This window comes from Rhamphochromis sp. 'chilingali' (genome assembly GCF_963969265.1).
Source record: "Rhamphochromis sp. 'chilingali' genome assembly, chromosome: 17".
Classification (NCBI taxonomy): Eukaryota; Metazoa; Chordata; class Actinopteri; order Cichliformes; family Cichlidae; genus Rhamphochromis; species Rhamphochromis sp. 'chilingali'.
The window spans coordinates 19,246,675-19,258,781 of NC_137944.1; the positions used below are offsets into that span (position 1 = coordinate 19,246,675).

General features: G+C 42.6%; 3 protein-coding genes across 3 annotated transcripts in view; 1 reads left to right on the plus strand and 2 right to left on the minus strand.

Moving 5' to 3' along the window:
- Positions 1–378: 378 nt before the first annotated feature.
- Positions 379–2,493, minus strand: aunip (aurora kinase A and ninein interacting protein). The gene is made up of 4 exons (XM_080862231.1): positions 2,373–2,493; positions 2,033–2,151; positions 1,731–1,887; positions 379–1,416 (listed from the first exon to the last, which is right to left on the minus strand). The coding sequence occupies exons 2-4, from the start codon at positions 2,123–2,125 to the stop codon at positions 383–385; spliced, it is 1,284 nt and encodes a 427-aa protein (XP_080718357.1). The 5' UTR covers positions 2,126–2,151; positions 2,373–2,493; the 3' UTR covers positions 379–382.
- A 215-nt stretch (positions 2,494–2,708) lies between these two features.
- On the plus strand, positions 2,709–10,623 carry vps28 (VPS28 subunit of ESCRT-I). The gene is made up of 10 exons (XM_080862293.1): positions 2,709–2,760; positions 7,198–7,258; positions 7,373–7,401; positions 7,591–7,628; positions 7,721–7,810; positions 7,902–8,007; positions 8,097–8,198; positions 8,525–8,578; positions 8,670–8,761; positions 9,699–10,623. The coding sequence occupies exons 2-10, from the start codon at positions 7,222–7,224 to the stop codon at positions 9,817–9,819; spliced, it is 669 nt and encodes a 222-aa protein (XP_080718419.1). The 5' UTR covers positions 2,709–2,760; positions 7,198–7,221; the 3' UTR covers positions 9,820–10,623.
- Positions 10,624–10,788: 165 nt separating this feature from the next.
- Positions 10,789–12,107, minus strand: part of LOC308384423 (tektin-B1-like) — a gene marked incomplete at its 5' end in the record, with an annotated part of 1,483 nt that continues 164 nt past the window's right edge. The window contains 6 exons of the mRNA XM_080862989.1: positions 10,789–11,032; positions 11,130–11,209; positions 11,314–11,457; positions 11,542–11,649; positions 11,724–11,976; positions 12,102–12,107. The exon at positions 12,102–12,107 is cut by the window's right edge and continues 164 nt beyond it. Coding sequence (XP_080719115.1) covers positions 10,828–11,032; positions 11,130–11,209; positions 11,314–11,457; positions 11,542–11,649; positions 11,724–11,976; positions 12,102–12,107 — 796 coding nt within the window. The 3' untranslated portion in view covers positions 10,789–10,827. The remainder of the gene's footprint in view (positions 11,033–11,129; positions 11,210–11,313; positions 11,458–11,541; positions 11,650–11,723; positions 11,977–12,101) is intronic.

The following is a 12,107-nucleotide window of genomic DNA, read 5'->3' on the forward strand; positions in this document are numbered from 1 at the left end:
GTTTTGAAACAAGAAGTGACAGCGAAGGGGTGCAAATCCACAGACACTACACACTTGTATGTCAGCAGTCAGATAAATCACAATTTACAAACATTAGGTTATGAAATGAGATCTTGAAACTCTCCAGAGAAGAATTAACTGGGCTAATAACTCAAAGGCGCTGAAAGCTAACTTTCCTGTAGACTTGTAATAATCAGACTTCTTTTTTCAGTCCATGAGCTGCCCCCTACTGGCCATTAAAAAGAATGCAGGTTTACAGCACTTCCCCAACCTGGAAGTCCTTAAAAAAGGATTTTTCAATATTTTATCCTCCAAAATCCACATTTTTGGAAAAGATTTGGAACAGCATCTGAAATCTGTAGTGCCTTTAAAAGGCTGTTTTTCAGTGTTTAATCACTACATTTCCCTGAGAGTCTTGAGTAAACAGCATCTCTTCATCCTCTTCCTCCTCCTCCGGCAGAGATTTGTAAGCACTCACCACTCCCATGCTGACGTTACTCTGATCTTTGAGAGGACTCCTGGTGTGCAGACCTCTGTGTGCGATCACCCTGAACCCTTCAGAGTCCTGAGTGAACAAAGTGGCCAAACTGTCCTCATCGAGTTCTCTGCTTCGCTGCTGCGGCATTCGCCTTTTGAGAGGAGAGCTTATCGGTTTTGTCCTCTTGATCTGGAAGGCAGAGCTCTCTTCTTTTGCAGCCTTTTCCCACAGCTGACCTGTTTGTTTCCGAGGAGAAGCGGTTTTTGGTTGTGTCCACTTATGATTTGAAACAGGTCTGAAATGAGAGGAAGATGAGTCTTTGCTTGGGGAATTATAAGACGGTGGCGTGCTGTTTTCCTTCTCATCAATCATACGAGAAGAATGAAGACGTTTAAAAGATTTTTGAGTTGAGGTTTGTCCTTCTGCATCTATCAGTTTTCTAAAGACCTCCTCCTCATTCTGCAGACTGTTTACTAAACTTGGCTCAGAGCTGCTGAAGTTCTTCACTGTTGTACATTTGTGGCTAGTCTGATGAAAGTTATTTTCAGTGTACTGACTGAAAGTGAACAGCGGGTCCTGACTCCACGTCTGTGGTAGAGGTTGACAGTCATCTTGTGTAAAGGTGGCATCAGAGACCCTCCTCTTACTCTGTGGTGGTTCACACTCTTCAGGCTTCTCTTCTTCAGATTCACAGTATATGTTTTGTAAAGTTGAATGGTTTTCTGAACGTGTCTGCCATAATTCTGTTTCCTTCTCAGTCACATTTTCACTTGTACACTCGTCAACCAAAACAGGCTCAAAGTTGGAGTTTTCAAAACCAACATTGCGCCCTCGTTTTTTCCCTGATGCTGTGGCTGTCGGTGTAGCTGAGTCAGATGATGAAAGAGGCTGCACTGAATCCATGTTTGGTGGCTCAGAAGTGGACATCTTATTGAGGACTTTTAGAAGAAAGTAAGAAAAAAATTATGTTAACACAAAATCAAATAATTTACTGTATTAACTTGTATGCTTATTGGTCACTTCATTAGGTTCAATTTGTTGTAAACACAAATATTTAATCAACCAGTGATGTGACAGCAATGCAGACATGATTAAAACGACCTGCTGAAGTTAAGACTGAGCATCAGAAGTGAGATGAAAGGCGGTTTAAGTGAGTGTGGACATGGCATTGTTATTGGTGTCAGACAGGCTGATCTAGACCATCAGACTATAAGATTAGACTATAACTTTCGGCAGACTTTTAGATGCTTACCTCTCCGATGAGCTGTGAAAAAGGCAGATATGGAGCTCTGTTTGGTTTTTGGCATTTCTGTTTTGGTCTGAGTGAAGTTGAGTGCCACAGCCAAACTGTACCCAGCACCTTCACAAAACGGGTTCAGCAGTTTAGAAATGGGACGGCTACGGCGCTTCTGAAAGATATAAAAGAGAACACAGTGTGTAAACAGTAATAGACAGAGACTGCAGATCAGCATTTTAGTGTATTAAATAACTGCTCTACTCAGGCATGCTGGAGAAGCCATTCGGTCAGTGTTCAGACCATGTTTACACAATTACCTGTTTAGCTTTTCCTTTCAGCTCCACAGTGTCCAGCCAAACATCACAATCCTCTTGATCAAAGGTCTGTGGTGCTGCTGCAGTGCTCTTCATGGTGGACAGCCCAGGGAAGATATGATCTGTATGAAATAAAAACAGGATTTTATAAACAGGTTAGACATACCGTTTGTTTTAAATAAAGAATCATTATACTTTAAAAACTATTTTCATGTCTCTCGTTGATGAACATGTTTGCAAGAAGCCTTTACTTATCTTTAACTAATTCAATAACGCTACCACAGACCTGTGAGTTAGCTACAGTTGGTTAACATAGCTCTTAAAACTGATTTTTGGGAAATACCTTATGATACAATGAAGATCCAGAGTAATATTTTGAGGTTTCCTTTGCAATTTTTTATAATCGTTTGTATAACTCTCTAGTACTCGGTTCAATCTGCCGCCTTCAGGACTGTCTGCCCCTGATGATTGACTGTGTGAAAATGCCTTAATGTGGTTGTACCTAAAATGCGCGATTTAATTTGAAAGATAATTTAAAGGTAGGATATATAAAGACGTTCATAATACTCTTTCATCATAAAAATGTATTTATGTCTAATTAATAAAATTTACCGTAACAATATTCTTCATTTCTAGTTGGGCGCGTTGGACACCTAATATTTTGACGTCTGCCGGTCCGTGCGTAGATGTGGGTGTGTTTACGTTGACGTCATCGCAGTTTTTCCGACAGGGTGAGTGAATTGTTTTTAATTTGGTTTATTGAACTCTGTTATTGAAATAGAGTGAGCATAGCACCGATTTAATGGCTGCTCTCATAATAATGATCAGTTATATAAATCTTGGTGTTTAAAATCAGCTGCCTGCGCGTCACAGTGATTAGAAATCATAGGAAGTGCTGACAAGCTAGCTTCCGCAGCTAACTAGTTAGTTCGGCTAAACAAGAAATTTCATCAGTAGATATATTTAGTGATTCGTAAGTTTTATTCTGCTGAGTGACTCTGTGTAACGTAAAAATGTTTATAAACTCTCTGTGCCGGGTTGTGAAGCTAAGTTAAGCAAGTCTGTAATTATAATCCGACGGGTTGTTTTTTTTCATGTTTTTTTTTTTCTGAACAGCGAAACACTGTTTGTGTGGAGCAACATTTCCATAGTGTTTGTCAATAGGTCACACTTGAAAGTGGACATTAAAGAAACTACATTTAAGAGTTTAAGAGTGCTCGGCAGAAAGCAGACCGAGTACAAAGAGACAGAGAACAAATATAATTTAAAAACATTTACATTTGACCCCTACAGTGTGACCTTATATGCCCCCTTAAACTGAGGGTCACTGGAAGTTAGTACAAAATTAGTGTGAATGACTTAATAGTCGAAACATCAAATGTTCTGACTATGAACGGGTTTTAATTTAATTAAGCAAGCATTGGCTCAACAGCTTTGTAAAATGCTTTTTATTTGGATTTCTTTAAGTTAGTCATCATCGTGCGACTGTTGTTCCAGTGCCAGTCTTCATTATTAAAACTTGACTTTGGTGGTTACCACTGTTGCCTCACAGTCCTTGGTTCAAATCAACTGGCTGAGGTCTTTCTGTATACTTGTGTCAGTTCTCTCTGAATGCGCTAGCTTCCTGTCAGAGTTAACTGGCACGTATAATTAGCTGTAGGTCTGAATGGTTGTCTGTCTCTTTGTCCTGCAAAAGTCTGGTGACCTGTCCAAGGTGTAGCACATCTCACGCCCTAGGTAGGAGAGGCTCCAGAAAAAGGGGTGCATGGATGAGTTTTCCTTACAAAGATGTTTAGGCATGTGGTGGCATTGCATTTGAAACCCAATGTATGGGTTTATAGCTCAGTGGGATGACCAGGCCACCATAACCCCATATGGCCAGAGAGCAGTAGGCCCGGGTTTGAGTCTGACCCGCGGCCCTTTGCTGTCTTCCCCTCTCTCTCCCTGCTTTCTTGTCTCTCTACACACTCTCTATCGAATAAAAGCTTACATGAAGGTTGATATTTTTACTTAAAAGTATTAGTTTATCTTATGTTACTGGTGTAATTATTAAAAAGAAACAGTAATCATTAAAAAACATCTTACACCATCTGTGGCTCACATTAAATATTTAAACTCCAGAAGGGGGAGGTTTTAGTCCTTCTATAAATCTTCGGATTGTTCCTGTTGTTACACTTATATATATATATATATATATATATATATATATATATATATATATATATATATATATATATATAGCACGGAGGGAGGTTAGCCAACTAACAGAGTTGCAGAAAGGTGCGACAAATAAGGTGCCTAAGAAATACAGCAAGCTGTCCATACCTGAGGCCTTGGAAACTGCCAAGCAAAGACTCACAGCCTTGGCCAGCCGCTTGAGGAGGTACACCAGAGAGATAGAAGGCAGGAGAATAAACCAGCTGTTCTCCACAGAACCAGCAAAGGTGTACTCTCAGTGGCAAGGGAACAATAAGAGAACAGCACCACCAAGGCTGGAGACGGAGCAATACTGGAAGAGCATATGGGAGAAGGACGCAACCCATAACGGCAATGCTCAGTGGCTAGTGGATCTGAGGGCAGACCACAGCGACCTCCCTGAACAGGGTCCAGTAACCATCACAGTGGCAGATATCCAAGAAAGGGTCTCCAGTATGAAGAGTTGGACAGCACCAGGGCCCGACATGGTTCACGCCTACTGGCTGAAGAAGCTGACTGCACTCCACGAGCGTCTGGCAGCACAAATGAACCAGCTGCTAGTTAACGAGAGACACCCGGAATGGCTAACCGAAGGTCGGACGGTCCTGATCCCCAAGGACCCCAAGAAGGGAGCGGTCCCCTCCAACTACCGACCAATAACCTGCCTCAGTACTACATGGAAGCTCCTGTCAGGCATCATATCGGCTAAGATGAACAGGCACATGGGTCAATACATGAGCGGGACACAGAAAGGAATTGGCAAGAATACCAGAGGTGCAAAACACCAGCTACTGGTAGACAGAACAATCAGCCGAGACTGCAAGACCAGACTGACCAACCTGTGCACTGCCTGGATTGATTACAAGAAGGCCTATGACTCAATGCCCCACAGCTGGATACTGGAATGCCTAGAATTGTACAAGATCAATGGGACCCTAAGAGCCTTCATCAGGAACTCAATGGGGATGTGGCGTACAACACTAGAGGCCAACTCCAAGCCCATAGCACAAGTTACCATCAAGTGCGGGATCTACCAAGGAGATGCTCTGTCCCCACTGCTGTTCTGCATAGGCCTGAACCCCCTCAGTGAGATCATTAACAAGACTGGCTACGGATACCGACTACGGAACGGAGCAGTTGTCAGCCACCTCCTGTACATGGATGACATCAAGCTGTATGCCAAGAGTGAACGAGACATCGATTCACTGATCCACACTACCAGGCTATACAGCAATGACATTGGAATGTCGTTCGGACTGGAGAAGTGTAGTCGGATGGTAACAAAGAGAGGGAAGGTAGTCAGAACTGAGGGGATTGAACTACCAGAAGGCAACATTGCAGACATAGAGGACAGTTACAAGTACCTGGGGATCCCGCAGGCAAATGGGAACCATGAAGAGGCCGCTAGAAAGGCTGCAACCACCAAGTACCTGCAGAGGGTCAGGCAAGTCCTGAGGAGTCAGCTGAATGGTAAGAACAAGATCCGGGCCATCAACACATATGCCCTGCCCGTGATCAGGTACCCTGCTGGGGTAATAGGCTGGCCAAAGGAGGAGATAGAAGCCACTGACATAAAGACAAGAAAGCTCCTGACCATGCATGGAGGGTTTCACCCCAAGTCCAGCACCCTGAGGCTGTACGCTAAGCGGAAGGAAGGGGGCCGGGGACTGGTGAGTGTCAGCACCACAGTCCAGGATGAGACAAGGAACATCCAAGAATACATTGGGAAGATGGCCCCAACTGACCGAGTGCTCAGTGAATACCTCAGGCAGCAGAAACCCAAGAAAGAGGAGGGAGACGAGGAACCATCATGGAAGGACAGGCCCCTGCACGGTATGTACCACCGGCAGATAGAGGAGGTGGCTGATATCCAGAAATCCTACCAGTGGCTGGACAAAGCTGGACTGAAAGACAGCACAGAGGCACTAATCATGGCAGCACAAGAACAAGCTCTGAGTACAAGATCCATAGAGGCTGGGGTCTATCACACCAGGCAAGACCCCAGGTGCAGGCTGTGTAAAGATGCCCCAGAGACAATCCAGCACATAACAGCAGGGTGCAAGATGCTAGCAGGCAAGGCATACATGGAACGCCATAACCAAGTGGCCGGCATAGTGTACAGGAACATCTGTGCCGAGTATAACCTAGAAGTCCCGAGGTCAAAATGGGAGATGCCCCCAAGGGTGGTGGAGAATGACCGAGCTAAGATCCTGTGGGACTTCCAGATACAGACGGACAAAATGGTGGTGGCTAACCAACCGGACATAGTGGTGGTAGATAAACAGAAGAAGACGGCCGTAGTGATCGATGTAGCGGTTCCGAATGACAGCAATATCAGGAAGAAGGAACACGAGAAGCTGGAGAAATACCAAGGGCTCAGAGAAGAGCTCGAGAGGATGTGGAGGGTGAAGGTAACGGTGGTCCCCGTGGTAATCGGAGCACTAGGTGCGGTGACTCCCAAGCTAGGCGAGTGGCTCCAGCAGATCCCGGGAACAACATCGGAGATCTCTGTCCAGAAGAGCGCAGTCCTGGGAACAGCTAAGATACTGCGCAGGACCCTCAAGCTCCCAGGCCTCTGGTAGAGGACCCGAGCTTGAAGGATAAACCGCCCGCAGGGGCGTGCTGGGTGTTAAGTTTATATATGAATGAAAGCATGTTCGCATTAAACAAAAATGCCATACCTAAGTGAGAATTGCAGACTATTATCTCACAATTTTAAGATAATAACCTGAAATTTTCATTTAGTTCTGCCCATTTGTTTTTTCTTTGGGAACATGTTTCCATACATACCAATGAAATTAAAAATGGCAATTAAAAATGTTAAAATTAGGAAAAACAAAACTGAAAATATGACCGCAGCATAAATTGTCTGAAGCTTTTGTTCATAAATGGAGACATTTATGAAATGTTAAAGCTGCCTGAATATATTTGGTTGCAATTATGGAAAACTATGTGAAATAAATATTTTTCAGATCACATTTTGAGACATCAGCATCATGTTCCATGGGATATCAGTCACTGGAGGAGGAGGAGGTAAGACATTCAGCTAAATCAGTGTATAAAAATGAATTGTTGAATTAATATAAGAGTCATCTTTTCAACAGAAAACAGCAGTAATACTTCATGACACTGTTTTCCTTTCCACAGCTCCGGCAAATAAACCTGAGCTATATGAGGTAAATCCAACAACATAATTCTGATTGGTATACTAAAAAAAAGAGGACTTTATTTGTTCTTTTTTTTAAAATAACATTTATTGCCCATGTGTAAATCATCCGTAAATCTAAACTAAAGCTGGGAATGTTATCAAGAATATGTGATATCCTTGCTGTTAAGGATAACAATCATGAATGCTGTCGTTTCAGGAGGTGAAATTATACAAAAATGCAAGAGAACGAGAAAAGTAAGTGCTTGATATGTCACCAGTGACCATTATCACTTTATAAAATGCAGATTTACTGTGTTACACATGTTATAACGATCCTGTTTCTGTAGGTATGACAATATGGCGGAGTTGTTTGCTGTCGTCAAAACACTACAGGCCCTGGAGAAGGCTTACATTAAAGACTGCGTAACGCCTAACGAGTGAGTAACAGTTGAGATCATATTTAAAATATGGCACCTGTAACTTTAGCTGTGTGTTTTTTAATTAATGCGGAGTTTTTGTTGGTTTCAGGTACACCGCCTCCTGTTCCAGACTCTTGGTTCAGTATAAGGCTGCTTTCAAACAGGTGCAGGGCTCTGACGTGGGCTCCATCGATGACTTCTGCAGGAAGTACAGAGTGAGTGCTCGTCTGCAGTGCAGAGTGTCTGTCATATTTTTCAAGATTTTATTTTTGTAATTTCTTGTTGTTGTCATATGTTTTCCTAGCTCGACTGTCCACTTGCAATGGAACGGATTAAAGAGGATCGGCCAATCACCATCAAGGATGACAAGGGCAACCTGAACCGCTGCATCGCAGATATAGTTTCAGTATGTCCCCACGACTATATTAAATATGTTAAAGAGAGAAGTATTTAGGCTGCTGGAAAGAACATTTTTTAGGATTTATTGAGCTCAGTTTTAGCTGAGTGGCCAATGTGGTTTCACTCAGTTTGGCTCAACATTTGGTAATTCCATAAAAATGAGAGTGGATATCACAAGCTTAAGTTTTACCAACTGCAGGCTCAGCTCATAAAACAGACAAACTAATAAAGTCAGTGCGCTCGTTCCTAGAACTGTTTGTCCTGAAACATATTTCTCACTGCCGACTCTTAAAACTAGGAAAATATTTTGTCTCATCCTTCTCGAACATTTAGCTCTTCATCACTGTGATGGACAAGCTGAGACTGGAGATCAGGGCCATGGATGAGGTAAATTTATAAATGTAAATAATATGTTATTAGTAAACAATGACTGGAATTCCAAGATACTGATTGATTGTTTGTTTTTTAATTTGTTCAGATCCAACCAGACCTTAGGGAGCTGATGGAGACTATGAACAGAATGAGTAACATGCCTCCAGACTCAGAGGCCAAGGACAAAGTCAGTCTCTGGTTAGTAACACTAGGCCGCAACGTTTGTGCTCTTTATGTCGTTGATCTCTATGTGCAGCACACCTTGAGGCAAAACATGACCAGTCAGGAAACCTGCAGCCACACCACACAGCACCTATCTAGTTCCAGAATACCTGATACAAGGCAGGGTGAATCTATACTGTCATGTTGTTTATGTCAAACTCTGACCCTACCATCTAAATGTTGGAGCAGAAATCAAGCACCATTTTTCCAATCTTCCATTGTCCAATTTTGATCCGCATGTGTGAATTTTAGCCTCAATTTCCTGTTCTTAGCTGACAGGAGTGACACCTGGTGTGGTCTTCTGCTGCTGTAGCTCATGTGTTTCCCTGCAAATGAAATTCCCACCAGTCGTGCCATGGTCACAGTCATTTAAATTTCTTCTCTGTGCTGTTGCTCAGTTCTCTTCAGTTCAGCAAATTGTTTTGACTGTGTACAGACCTAAATTCATGAAGTTGCTGCCATGTGATTTTCTGATTTGATTTTAATAGTTAACAACTAGTTGAACAGATATAATTAAAGTGGCAGGTCAGTAAGTGTGATCCAAAACTATCATTCATGGCTCCGACACACAAGTACTGCGTGGCTACTCTGTAGTTACTAGGATACTATAAGTTAAAAGGGAGCTGTGCAGTTCAGTAATGAAGGAAAAGAGAGGGGTTGAAGAAAAGTGTGAAATCGTAGGACTTCTTGCTAAATTGTGAAAATCTAACTTAATCCCCCTCCTCCTATTGGCTATTGGGGTAAATATTTACGGGTTTCCTATGTGTCCGTATTCATGCAAGGTAAAACTTTGTTTTGCATCTGGTGCGACCGTACCATTATCCATGCAACTAGCTGAGCAGTGGTTATAAAGTACCTGATCTTTGATGTGTTTATGATCATATAGTTCTCTTAACTGACATTTTTCCAACAGGCTGACCACCCTGAGCAGCATGTCGGCCTCGGATGAATTGGATGATAATCAAGTTCGCCAGATGCTCTTCGACCTGGAGTCAGCCTACAACGCCTTCAACCGCTTCCTCCACTCCTCTTAAAGCGCCTCTCTGTCACGGATAAATCTGGAATCCTGACTCTAAAGCCTGTTAATTTAAAAGAAGAAGAATGCTGCTTTCTGTGGATTTACGTCCCCTCCTCCTTCTGTTCTTCTAGCTGTACAATTGGTCTCTGTGTTCTTTAATCGGGATGTGTACAGGTCACTCTGCTGTCAGCTCGGCTCGCTTTGTTCTGTGAACTGTTATCCCCCCCCCCCCCCCCCCCTTTTTTCTATCCAGATTTGTGTGATAAATGCATTAACAGTGGCTGAACTTCATACTGTAACATCGAGAAGCCTATTTTATACCCAGGGTTTGCAGCAAACCAATAAACAAACATGATACAGGAAAGATCTGCATAACAGCAGATTTCTTTTCTTTTCACTTTTCATACCCTAATTGTATTTCTGACTTAAACATAATTTACTACATTTGTTTTCTACTAACAGGTTTTTGCTGTAGTATCATATATAATTGTAATTACATAATTATTTGGGCTTTAAGATGATTAGTTTGCAGTTCAAAGGAATCATATTGAAACTAAGGTGAAAGAAAATAGTTCTGATTTTGATTTTTCTGTCGCTGTCTCTTCTCATGTCTTATCCATTATTTTCTTTTAAGTAAAGGGTTCATCAAGTGGGCAAAAAAGGGAGCTCACTGCCTCCCTTTTGTTGTTTACCAAATATGTTTCAGCTCCCAAACACCATTAGGGAGAACATATTTATTGCAATGTATCGTTGTAAATAATAGGTTTGATTTTTAAATAAAAGCATGTAACATCTTTTTAGGAATAAATTTTAAAAGGAAAGAAAAAATCTACGTCTATCTTCTTTTGTGCTGTGTCCGTGTCAGATATGTGATTTATTAATCATTTTTAAATCTTTTGAAAAACAGAATATCTTCCAAAGCATTTCAGTCTTGAAAACAAAAAGGAAGCGCAGACTGATTCCAAACAAGTCGAGGGGAGTTTGCTCATACGTGTTTTAATGAATAAAAGACTGCAGATGCGCCCTACTGAAAGCATTCACGACAGCTGGAGCTGCTCGTGGTCTTGTGAAGTTTGGCCTTGTTGGCGAGGACCACGACGGTGTCATGGGCAGGCTGGAAAGTCTGAAGTAGGCTCTGACACTTCTGCTCCACCCCTAGGATGTGAGCGTTTTTGGACAGTTTCTCCTCGACAATCATCAGGTGCTTGTGTTGGAGCTCCAGGTTCTGACTGTAAAGGATGGCAACAGAAATGAGCAAGCACGGGGTATTATGGAAGAAAATGGTGTCATGATCAGTGTGAGGCTTTTGGGAATGGGCTGACTCACTGAGAGAACTTCAGCGCCGAGCGAAGTCCAGCTCCTATTTTTACCAGGTCGTAATTCTCCAGCGTGAGGCTGATGTGTGGCTGAAGGAGGAGCAGCAGAGAGAGAAAAAAAAGGGTTAAAGTTAAAATGTTTCAAAGGACAGAGGAGACTTTCTGACAACAGTCATGTTTGATATGGCACTCACCAAGTCCCGGCAGAGCTCGTATCCAGGTCTCTGGTTGAGGATGTCCAGGCGGTGGGAAGCATGATCCAGTTTGGTGTCACAGCTCCTGATCTCACACTTCAGTTTCTGTATTTCTTTGGTCTGATCAGAAATGTCATCACTGATCTGAAGGTTAAAGGAAGTCACAGAATGATGAGCAGCAAAGAAAAAAAATGGTGATTCGTGGTGATTAAACTCCAGTGCACTGACCTGCTTTCTTTTCAAGAGCAGCATTTCCTGGTTTCTGGTCAGTTCGTAGATTTTCTTCCTCAGAGCGTCGTCTGTCCTGCGACGCTGACGCTTGTGGGCATTTTTTATCTATAAAATTTAAATTGTCATCATAGAAGAAATGGCAAACACGCGATCGGCCTTGGATCTGAGGGTTTTCTTACATTGGCCAGAGAGAACCTCAGGTTTCCCCTGAAGGAAGAAGAGTCCTTCATCAGGATGTTGGCCGCCGTCTTCAGGTCTTTGCAGTGAGACAGCCATGTGTCATAGCCCACATGGTGAGGCTTGTACTGACCAGCAGGCAGACAGGAGCTCGGCATGTTGAGCTCAAGGGTCATGCATTTCATGGTAAACTTGGTGGCTTCACCTTTGTCGTGTAAATCTGCTCCCAGCTCACTGTAGATCTTCTTCAGAGAACTGGAGGGAGGTTAAGGTTTTTCTGTTATTTTCTCCACTTGCCTCTATTTTAAAGTTCTTTAAAGGATATGAAAACAAAAATAACCAGAATAGTCACACCATGATTGTGATTCTGTGCATCAGACCTTATT

Bases quoted from the DNA above. Each gene is read 5' to 3' on its own strand.
- aunip (XM_080862231.1), bottom strand. From the start codon at position 2,125: ATGAAGAGCACTGCAGCAGCACCACAGACCTTTGATCAAGAGGATTGT. The intron at 1,888-2,032 runs GTAATTGTGTAA...TATATCTTTCAG, and splicing joins TGAAAGGAAAAGCTAAACAG to AAGCGCCGTAGCCGTCCCAT. The intron at 1,417-1,730 runs GTAAGCATCTAA...TTCTTCTAAAAG, and splicing joins TTTCACAGCTCATCGGAGAG to TCCTCAATAAGATGTCCACT.
- vps28 (XM_080862293.1), top strand. From the start codon at position 7,222: ATGTTCCATGGGATATCAGTCACTGGAGGAGGAGGAG. The intron at 8,199-8,524 runs GTATGTCCCCAC...TCGAACATTTAG, and splicing joins GCATCGCAGATATAGTTTCA to CTCTTCATCACTGTGATGGA. The intron at 8,762-9,698 runs GTTAGTAACACT...TTTTTCCAACAG, and splicing joins AAGGACAAAGTCAGTCTCTG to GCTGACCACCCTGAGCAGCA.